The 11,734-nt window shown below is 44.1% G+C and overlaps 1 protein-coding gene across 1 annotated transcript in view; it reads right to left on the bottom strand.

The window, feature by feature from the left end:
* Nucleotides 1-11,344, bottom strand: part of Fbxo33 (F-box protein 33) — a 27,223-nt gene extending 15,879 nt beyond the window's left edge. The window contains exon 1 of the mRNA XM_028781906.1: nucleotides 10,386-11,344. Coding sequence (XP_028637739.1) covers nucleotides 10,386-11,017 — 632 coding nt within the window. The 5' untranslated portion in view covers nucleotides 11,018-11,344. The remainder of the gene's footprint in view (nucleotides 1-10,385) is intronic.
* Nucleotides 11,345-11,734: the final 390 nt, after the last annotated feature.

The raw sequence follows: 11,734 nt of genomic DNA, 5'->3' as shown, positions 1-11,734 counted from the left end.
CACACACACACACACACACACACACACACACACACACACACACACACGCATGCACGTTAATAGGGCATGTACATGCAAGGCCCTGGGTTTGATTACCAGAATTGGAAGGGAGGGAATGGTTAGGAGGAATACTTGACCAAGTACATTCCAGTGGATGGGGCAATAATTGTATCAGTGCCTAAAGTAAAAAAGCCAGATCTTATTGGGTGTAAATAAAAGATCCACTACTGTAAAGCACAAATGTGTACTGCCTGACTGAAAATCACTAAGGGAGCTAAGTGTGGTGTCATGTCTGTACTTTTTCACAAAGGAGGCTGCTACAGGCAGGAGGATCAGGAGCTCCCAGCCAGCTGGCATGACCAGAACAACGTCAAACCTGTTGTTCACATTAGGCCTAGGTTTCTCAGCACAACGGCCCTGACCAGCCAATTTAGAGCTCAGGACAGCCCTCTTGGCGCCCTGTCCCCACCTTCTCTCCTTTACTTTGGAAATTCTTTTAAAGAGTCATTACAAATACAGTATTTGCTAGGCATGGTGGCCAGTGCCTTTAATGCCACCACTTGGGAGGGAGGGGATCTCTGTGAGTTCAAAGCCAGCATGGTCTATATGGCAAGGTCAAGGACAGCAAGGACTACATGAAAAGACATCGTCTCAAAAACCCACTACCAACACCATCGCCACCCAAACTCAGTAAACAACACTCAAATACAGTATTTTATGATTCTCAAATTTTAGCACGAGTTTTTCTCATTATTTTCTTTTCTGGCCATAAAGATGATTATCTACTGTCTTCTTAGCTACTGCCTTCTTAGGTAATACATAAAATAAGGTCTCTTATATGTTGGTACTTTTTTCCTCCCTATCTTTTAAATATTTTTTAACAGCCCCTAGAGATGTTGGAACCAACAAATTTTAAAGACAGTTCATCTCTATATACTCAGGTTGTGAATGTCTGTAAAATCCACACAGCACTCAGCTGGGGTTAAACTCTTAGGCAACTGGACAAATTTCAGTCACTGTTAGATTTAGGGATAATTTCACATATAAATGGAATGGCATTAATAATGCAAGTCTCCAGAAATTCCTGCTAATTTGGAAGGAAGTACCATCTCAGCTTCCGAGTTTAGTGTTCTTTGCAAATGAAAATACTTGTATATTTGCAAATAAATACAGTTAAGAGTTGAAGGCCATTTATTTCTATTATACTTGAAAAACAGAAATGAACATGGAACTTATAAAATGCATCTATTAAGACTGGAGATTTCCTTAAATCCTGGCATTTAAAAGTCTATTTCTTTGAGTGACACTAGATAAACTGATTTTCATATCTAACACAGAGCTGGCAGCAATGTAACAGTTCCAGGGTCAATCCTCTGTCTTGGTGTATTTTCTGTTGCTATAACAAAATATTGGAGACCAGATAATTTACAGAAAGCACAAATTTACCTAGCTCATAATGCTTGAGGTTAGGCAGTGAAAAACAGGATGGTGGCATCTGATAAGCACATGCTTGCTGCTTCATACCACAGGGAAGGAAGGGAGGGGAAATCAGTGTGATTGGTCAAGCTCACTAGTTCCTATCTCTTTTCCTTTCAAAAGCTATTGATGCTATTTATTAAAGTATAAAGCTTACACTTAGGACCTACCCAATTCTAATGCCTTGTGAATGGCCCCACCTTCAAATCCATAGGAATTGGAGAATTAAGCTTTTTTTTTTTTTAAATTGTGATTTACTTGTTACAATTTTAAAAGTATTCATCTTCATGTGGTCTGTGAGTTAACTCTTGGGTATTACAAGCTTTTGGGCTAATATCCACTTACCAGTGAATGCATACCATGTGTGTTCTTTTGTGACTGGGTTACCTCACTCAGGGTGATATTTTCTAGTTTCATCCATTTGCCTAAGAATTTCTCAAATTCATTGCTTTTAGGAGCTGAGTAGTACTCCATTGGATAAATGTACATTTTCTGAATCCATTCCTCTGTTGAAGGACATCTGGGATGTTTCCAGCTTCTGGCTATTATAAATAAGGCTGCTATGAACATAGTGGAGCATATGTCCGTGTTATATGTTGGAGCATCTTCTGGGTATATACCCAGGAATGGTATAGGTGGATCCTCAGGTAATGCTATGTCCAAATTTCTGAGGAACCGCCAGACTGATTTCCAGAGTGGTTGTATCAGCCTGCAATCCCACCAACAATGGAGCAGTGTTCCTCTTTTTCCACATCAGCATCTGCTGATCACCTGAGTTTTTAATCTTAGCCATTCTGACTGGTGTGAGGTTGAATCTCAGGGTTGTTTTGATTTGCACTTCCCTGATGACTAAGGATGTTGAACATTTCTTTAGATGCTTCTTGGCCATTTGAGTTTCCTCAGTTGAGAATTTTTTGTTAAGCTCTATACCCCATTTTTAATGGGGTTATTTGGTTATCTGGAGTCTAATTTCTTGAGTTCTTTGTATATATTGGATACTAGCTCTCTATTGGATGTAGGTTTGGTAAAGATCTTTTCCCAATCTGTTGGTTGCCATTTTGTCCTATTGACAGTGTCCTTTGCTTTACAGAAGCTTTGCAATTTTATGAGGTCCCATTTGTCAACTCTTGATCTTAGAGCATATTCCATTAGTGTTCTGTTCAGGAACTTTAACCCTGTGCCCAAGTATTCGAGGCTCTTCCCTCACCTTCTCTTCTATTAGTTTCAGTGTACCTGGTTTTATGTGAAGGTCCTTTATCCACTTGGACTTGAGCTTTGTACAAGGAGAGAAGAATGGATCAGTTTGCATTCTTCTACATGCTGACCTCCAGTTGAACCAGCACCATTTGTTGAAAATGCTGTCCTTTCCCACTGACAGTTTTAGTTCCTTTCTCATAGATCAAGTGACGGTAGGTGTATGATTCATCTCTGGGTCTTCAATTCTATTCTGTTGATCTTCCTGTCTGTCTCTGTACCAATACCATGCAGTTTTTATCCCTTCTGCTCTGTAGTACAGCTTTAGGTCAGGGATGGTGATTCCCCCAGAAGTTTCCCCAGAAGGAAGACCAAAGTGTGGGTGCTTCAGTCCTTCTTAGAAGGAGTAACAAAATACTCACGGGAGCAAATATGGAGACAAAATGTGGGACAGAAACTGAAGGAGGGGCCATCCGGAAAATGTTCCACCTGGGTATCCAACCCATGTGCAGTCACCAAAGGTAGACACTGATGTTGATGCCAGGAAGTGCATGCTGACAGGAACCTGATATAGTTGTCTCCTTAGAGGTCTGCCAGAGCCTGACATATACAGAGGTGGACACTCACAGCAAACCATTGAACTGATCATGGGGTTCCCAAAGGAGGAGTGACAGAGAAGACTGAAGGAGTTGAAGGGGTTTGTGGCCCAATGGGGAGAGCAACAATACCAACCAACCAGAGTTCCCAGAGTCTAAACTACCAGCCTGGGAGCACATAGGGAGGGACTCATGGCTCCTGCTGTTTATGTAGGGAAGGATGGCATTGTTGGGCATAGGTGGGAGAGGAGGTCCTTGGTCCCATGAAGGCTGGATGCCCCAGTGTGGGGGAATTCGATTGCGGGGAGGTGGGAGTGGGTGGGGGGCACATCCTCATAGGATCAGGAAGGGGGGATGGGATAGGGGGTTTCTGGGTGGGGGTAAAGGGGAAAACATCTGAAATGTTAATAAAATATCCAATAAAAATTAATTTAAAAAAAAGAAAATGAAAAAAGTATTCATCTTTAACTTTTTTGTCTTAGATTTACCTTTATTATTTTGTGTGTTTGAGTGTTTTTCTGGTGTATGTCTGTGTATCACATGTGTATCTGGTGCCCACTGCTGTGGTGAGCTTCTACACGGGTGCTAAGAACTAAACCTGGATCCTTTAGCAAGAACAAGTGCTCTGAACCACTGAGCCAGTTCTCCAGCCCCAAAGCTTTCTTTTTTTTGAGGAAGGTCTCACTAGGTTTGGATCTTAGTACCTACAAGGTAATTCACAGTTGCCTGTTAACTTATGTTCCAGGGGAATCCAACACCCTCTCTGGCCTCTTCAGGCACTGAATGCACACAGAGCATAGACATAATGTAGACAAAATACCCACACATACACACAGGAAAGAGATTTAAAAGAAAACCTACACACAGCTTAAAAAGGAGATCTGGTATTTGCACACCAAGCAGTACTGGAGAAGGGAATAACTAGGCTATTTGTGGTGCGGTGGTGGTAAGTTGTCTTAAGAGAGGTACTGTAGTCAAACTTCAACTCCAGTAAGAGCAATAGCCTCTGAATTTTTATATCCACAAGCCCCAAAGGGCACCAAGCAACAACTCTGAGAGTCAGAGCATGTCCCGGGAACTGCTTATGCCCAGGATACTAATTCACAGACACATAGAGTCTATGTGAGGAAAGTGTGAGGGCTTTACCACACAGGGATGTGGAAGACCCTGACACTGGGACTGAGACTAACATGCTGGGTTCGACTGAACACTAAGTGTTTGTGCCCTGATCTGTCAACACAGGCTGCTTTCTTTGTCTTCAAGGTCTGAGAGACAAGTGGTAGAGTTCAGCGGCTTTGCAGGCATTTTCCATGCCATGCCCACATTAGCACAGAGAACCTCTGGTATGAGAAGACATTTACCACAGTTGATGTCTGTCTCTCTGTCTGTCTATCTTTCCTTCTTTCCTTTTCTTCTTTCCCTCTTCACTCTCTTGCTTGAGATAGGGTCTCTCTCTATATAGTCCTGGGCTGTCCTCGAATTTGATATGTAGACCAGTCTGGCCTTGAACTCACAGTGGTCCACCTGCCTTGGCCTCTGAGTGTTAGGATTAAAGATATTCCCATACCTGGCCTTGTTTTTTGTTTTCTATGCTTTAATTAAATATCTGGGCTGTTTCTGAATTGCTGTTACCATGTCTGCTTTCTCTCCTCTGAGTAGCAATTGGGATTAACACCTCAAGAGAAATCTTTGACTAAGGCCCTATGTAAAAGACACAGATCCCAACAGATGTACAAATTTGCAATGAAGAAACACAAGAAATATAAAGGCAATATAAATGCTTTGCAAGTTCATTCTTCAATAGCTGAGTCAAACATACTGAAATGGTTGAAATGTTAAGGAATGAAAACACCTAGTTTTAAACATATTCAAGATGAAAAGAAGACTCAGACAGACATAAGGAAGCCAATTCCAGACTGGGATGAAAATTTTAATAACTTGTATAACAAAACTCAGCCAAGGGAGATTCTAAAAACCACTCCACACTACCCCTCCCTTACGGAAACCTTGGAAATAAAGAAGCTCAGCAAAGCTTAAAACAAAACACATGTAGCCCAGTGGATGGCACATCCTACAATCCCATGGGTTATGCACAGCAGATCAAGTAGAAGAAAGAATACCGAGGATAAAAGCAAGGTCAAGGGCATACTCTCGTTCAGCTCTTCTGGGAAGTTTGATCAGCCTCTGTTCACAGTGATCTTAAAGCTGTCTCTGGGAACTCCATTACCGGGCCACTTTAAGGTACGGCACTGTTTTGGAATGCAGAGACCACTTATATTTATTCTATAATGAGCTATTTAAAGCAAGTGATGACCAGTGAGCTCCTCAAAATGAAAGCTCTCTCATACACTATTTGTTAGTTGCTGGAGAACATATTCTTTCAAGAAAAGTAAGGCTCAAGTTTGTTGAATTAATGGACTTTTTTCTTTAAAGAGAAAGTGCTGAAATTTAGATGTGGATTATTCTCAAAGTCCATGGTTAAAGTAGGCTTGAACATTCTGGACTGTGGTGGAAAATTCAAAAGACGGGATAGGTGTAAAAGCAACTGGGCAATTGGCCATGGGCATTTAACTAGGGTTGCTTACATGAGCACGGTGGGATGGGTCAACATTTTAATGGTATTTACTTAACTTAAAATCTAAATAGACTTATGTGGCTAGTGGTACCATACTGGACAGACAGAACAATATCAGAGCCAACAAATAGGTCAATAGACTGAAGCTTTCAAAATAGTAAGTGAAATTATTATTTTTTTTGACAGGCCCTGACTGTCCTGTAACTCACTCGTAGACCAGGCTGGCTTCAAACTCACAGAGATCCACCTGCCTCTAATTCCCAAGTGCTAGGATTAAAGACACACACCACCAAGTATAACAACTCTTTCTTTTCATCAGTTAATTTAACTGAAACATATGTTATAGGAATAAGGAAAGCTGACTGACACACAGGATAATGAAGGAGATAGAAGCATAAAGTAGCCAGTCTACAAACTAGGAGGGGGAAGCAAAGCCTAGAGCTGTAAAGAAAACGCAATCCCACATAGAACTTCTTTGGCCTGGTGCAATGTTTAATCTTAAAAAAAAAATGCACTGTTCCAATTCAGAAAAGCTTATATGCGGGGCTGGAGAGATGGCTCAGCGGTTAAGAGCACTGACTGCTCTTCCAGAGGTCCTGAGTTCAGTTCCCAGCAACCACAGAGTGGCTCACAACCATCTCTAGTGGGATCTGATGCCCTCTTCTGGTGTGTCTGAAGACAGCTACAGTGTACTCGTATATATAAAATAAATAAATCTTAAAAAAAATGCTTACACGCAATGTGTATACAGAGAAGATGAATATCAATTATACAATACCATTATGTGAACATCTACTGTTAAAAAAACTACACCTGCCGAGGAGACAGGAGATTCAGGGAACGCTCCTAAAGAGAGCATTTTTTAATGAGTGAGCCTATTATATCTTACTGATAACTTGTAAAGTTTTCATTTTTCTTAAGTATGAAATACAGCATTTCAAGACTAAGTATGACACCTTGGCTAAAAGCTACAAATGTATTTCTGAGCTTGTTTTGAATGTGGCAGAATTTCTTCTAGAACCACTGCAGAGTAAATTTAACCCATTTAACACACATTTTAAGTTGTAGGTGGTGGGGTTCACATTTAACCCCAGCACTCTGGAGGCAGAAGCAAGCGGGTCTCTGTGAGTTCGGGGCCAGCATGGTTTGCAGAGTTCCAGGACAGCCAAAGCTGCAGAGAGAAACCCTGTCTTAAAAAACAAAAACAAAGAAAAAACCACCACCAACAAAAAAAAAAAAAAAACAAATAAAACATTTTAATGAGCTTTTACTGCAGTTCTAGATTAGGCAGGAGGTCTTGCCTCCTTTAGAGAAAGATTTCTGAAACTCTGTATTTTATTGACTAACAGGTACTCTATTTATTTATTTATTTATTTATTTATTTATTTATTTATTTATTTTCTTCCCGAGACAAGGTTTCTCTGTGTAGCCCTGGCTGTTCTGGAACTCACTCTGTAGACCAGGCTGGTCTCGAACTCAGAAATCCGCCTGCCTCTGCCTCCCAAGTGCTGGGATTAAAGGCGTGCGCCACCACTGCCCGGCTGGCAAACAGGTACTCTTTATTGTTGATTATCATCTGTTCGTAACACATTTAATACCAGTATGACCACCATAATCACTCTGACAGTATATGTAATTCAAATCAAAACAAGCCAACAGTTATCCTCTCAGAGGATCAGTAACACTGATTATACCCTGCAACTCTATGTCAATATTTTAGTTCTTTTCCTGTGGGGCATGAACATACATGGAAGAAAAAATAACTATGAATTGTGTAAGGCAATTCAGCACACGGCTTGGAAACGGAATCTCTTATACAGTATAATTCATACTCTTCTACTTAAAATGGCAGAAATCATAAAGCGAGATCATTATAAATTAAAATGATACACGATGTTTATACTTCTCATTAGTTATTAAGTGTTGGCATACAGGAAGGACTGGGTTCAGTTCCCAGTGGCACTTTGAATTGGCAGTGGTAAAAAACTTCAACACTAGAAAAACAACCAAAAAACTACTAAGTGACATTGTTAATACACTGCTTTAGGTTTGTAGTTTTTAATCACAGAAATCACAAGTGTCACTGAAAGTTAAAAAAAAAAAGCTACAGGTTTCACTAAAGTTAGTCAATAGGAAAGTTAGTTTAAAATGTTTTTAATTTGTTAAAGATTTAAGGAAAAGTCTCATTTATGTTTTTATAATTTGAATACTTCCAGTATCAGAGTATTTAGACAGTTCCAAAAATAAAGATGACATTAACCTATCTCTAGACATATAAACTTTTTTTTTTTTTTGAAAAAAAAGGATATTGTGTATCCCACCCTGGCCTTAAACTAGCTATATAGCCAAGGCTGACATTGAACTTTGGATCTTTCTGCTTCTTCTGAGTACAAGTGTGTGCTACCACTGCCAATTTAAATGGTGCTAGGGACTGAACCCAGCCGGGACTTCTGTATCCCAGAAAAGCACCTACCAACTAAGCCACACCCCAGTCCAGCATGACTTAATTTAAGGGAGAAAGCAAATAGTACAAACAATCTAAACACACGCAATGGACATGCTACCAAAGCATTACAGTATATTCACTACAGCAGATGACAGGAAAACCTTACAGTTATGGACATCTGACAGTTGTCAGCAGAGAAGTGATAGCAGACTCAGAAGAGCAGACACACATGGCTTCACAAACAAGTACATTAGCACAGAAACTTAAATGGTAAGGATGAAAGAAAAAGAATTAAAAACAAAATGCAGAACAGTACTATTGTGTATGCATGCTATAGATCTACCCATAGATTACTAAAATACCCAAAAGAGCTAGGCACTGTGAGAAGTTCTTACTTGAATCAAAGCCACCCACCGTTCCCCACCTGTTTTTTGTTTTTTTCAGGGCGGGTTGATTCCAGAACAAAACAGCTGGTCTCCAGCTATGCTCAACTCTGAGAGAAAGCTCCCAACCCAATTAAGAAAAATTTTAGCCTTAGTTATCTTGACAAATAAAAATCAAAGCAAGGAAGTGGAATGGCTTTATGTGAAAAGCTTAGGAAACAGTCAGGGCCCTGGAAAAATGGAGCCATGTTCGCGTAAACCATTCTTTTATATTGTTTATTTCTTGAGACAGGAGTCCCCAAAGCTTGTGCTGGCTTTGAACTTGCTAAGCAGAGGATGATGACCTTGATCTCCTGAGTGCCCTGCCTCTTGCTCCCACCTACTGGGATTCCAGATCTGTATCATGCCTGACTTCTGTACACAGTGTGATGCTATAATACTTACAGTTTAATCTATTCAAAGCAGGGTTTCTCTGTGTAATCCTGGCTGTCTTGGAACTCACTCTGCAGACTGTCCTCAGAGTCAGAGATCCCCCTGCCTCTGCTTCCCAAACGCTAGGATTAAAGGCATGCGCCACAACACCCTGATTAAACTCTTGGTTGAATTATATAGATCATGGAAAAAATGCAATCTGTACATAAGACATATATGGCTTAGTATTAATCACAGTCCTATTTAACATAAAGATGCTGGGATAACGATTGTGAAAGGAAGGACACTGCTTAGAGAAAAACGGCGCCATATAACAATGTGTACATCACTTTACCTACTAAGCAACCATTTCTGGTCTGTAGAGTGGGACAATATTTTCTGCCTTGACCCTAGCAGCGCTGGAATGTCAAATCACTAAATTATTTGTAAACTGCTGCAATTATTTTTCTTCCAAATTAAGAGTGCCATTGTAAGGTTGGAATAAATATCCAGATACAGAAAATATAAGACAGGCACTAGACTTTCATAGGACAAAAAACAAAACAAAAAAAAAAGATACTGATTAGGATATGGAGTCTGCCCGGGAGTCCAGAATATGGGTTATGAGCTGTAGGTGGAATTATAGTAAAGTCCTGATGCAAAATGACAACTTCATACTTAGCCCCCACAGTCTGCCCGGCTCCATTACCCCACCCCAAGTTATGTTGTGTTACTTTTGTGTGAATCACGGGGAATAAGTTCAGTCTGATGGCGCATGGGGTGCAGCTTCAAGTTTGACAATTTTCTCCCCCCAGTGATTTTAACCAGCACTCCTTCCAGTCTTCGGGCACGGTCCGGGGTAATAAAACTATTTCAGATAAGGAAAAGGACTGTTAAAGAATTCTTATAGATTAATTCTTGTAATCATGGACATCAACGGGAAAATTACCTCGTCACTATGAATTACCTATCACCAATGGTCAAATTCAGAATCAGAAAACCGTCTCATTATTTGTACAGGCCTTCCTCTTAACTCACAACTTTCCCACGCATAAGATAATGACATTGCCCAGTAGCTCTATCCCACGGCCAAGAACGGATGAATGAAAGCATGCCGGAGAGGCTCCGGGAACGGCGTTTGATACAGTGTCTCTCCAAGTCCCGTTATCACCTTCTTGTCTCCGGAAATAGTCCGGTCAGGACTGATAGCTGCACCTACCTACACAAGGCCATCCTGAGGCTGGCCGGCACACCCCACGGGATCTTCCAAAGGGGAGACCCTAGTGGTCCCCACGCAAGCCTACCTGTTGTTCCGGATGCTGAGCAGCACGCACAACACCAGCTCCAAGTAGATGCGCAGCACTTCCAGCCAGCGGGAGGAGAGTTGTAGGGCCTCACCTTCTTCCCCTCCGGTGCCCGTGTCGGTGCCGCCGCCGCTACCGCCGCCGTCGCCTGGGCCGCCGCCTCCGCTCAGATAATTCTCGGCGGCGAACTCAACCCGCAGCTCCCGCACGAACCAGCCGCACTTACGCATGAGGAACTCCAGCCGCGGCTGCTCCGCCGGCGAGACGCGGAGGCAGATGCGGAGCTGGGGCCACAGCGCTGGGTAGAAGAGGCACTCCCGCCAGTGCGAGCAGGAGGCCGAGGCCCGCAGCCGGTCGGGCGCCGGCAGAAAGGAGAAGATGTGCACGATGAGTTCGCTGGGCAGCGACGCGGCGCCGGCCGCCTGCCCGCACAGAGCCATCCGGCTCCGCCGACGCCGGCCGCCCGTCCCCGGCCGCCCGCGCAGTCCTCGCAGCAGCCCCCGCAGCCGGCGCAGCTGCCGCAGCCGCAGCCGCAGCCGCTGCCGCCGCCGCCACCGCACCACCCGGGCGGCCCCGGCTCGGGTTCGCGCTCCCGGCGGTCGGGGCTGCGGCACTGACAAGAACAACAACATCAATGACAAGGAAGAAGGGGGCGGAACCGTCGTGCGCCTCGGCGGAACCAAGTGCACCGTGAGTGGCTGACAGGGGGAAAAGCTTGGGAGGGGACGCCTGCGCGCCACCGGCTTTCTGTACCGCACGCAAGTGCTCCCGGGCCAAGCCGGTCAGCAACCTCAAAATCCTCTCTCGAACGGACCAGGGGCCCGGAGACCGCCGCGCTGCTTCAGAGAAAACCGCGGCTCTCCCCGTACCCGGACGCGGAGGCACGGTAGTGGTAGGGACTGAGAGTGACGTCAGCGGCGGCGGGCGGAGCCTGGCGCGGCTGTGCGCGACTTCCGGAACCGGGGAGCTCCTGGTTGCCTGGATCGCGTGGCACGTGATCCAGGACGCCACCAACCCGGGGGCGGGGCTAGCGGCGTGGGGGCGGAGCCACTCAGGGCGTCCCTCGCCGGGTAGGTCCGGTCCTTCCAGCGTGCTCGCGGCGGAACTCCGGCGTGCTGCGCGAAGCCCCGACGCTTTCTCATTCGCTGGGCTGAGGTCGCGGCGCCCGAGGGCTCACACGCCGCGTCTTTTTCCATCTTAACTTGTACAGAGTAGGACAAAATCGGCTACCGAAAGGCGGGTCGTGCCGGCACGCGGACCTTCCTCTTCCGATGTGCAGAGGCCGCACACGCCCCAGTGCGGAACGAGTGACGACAGCGCCACCCTTCGTTTTAAGAGGGGCAGGAAAA

Source organism: Grammomys surdaster, unplaced genomic scaffold (assembly GCF_004785775.1).
Source record: "Grammomys surdaster isolate TR1022 unplaced genomic scaffold, NIH_TR_1.0 98, whole genome shotgun sequence".
Lineage (NCBI taxonomy): Eukaryota > Metazoa > Chordata > Mammalia > Rodentia > Muridae > Grammomys > Grammomys surdaster.
This window is presented reverse-complemented; position numbering and strand designations above follow the sequence as displayed.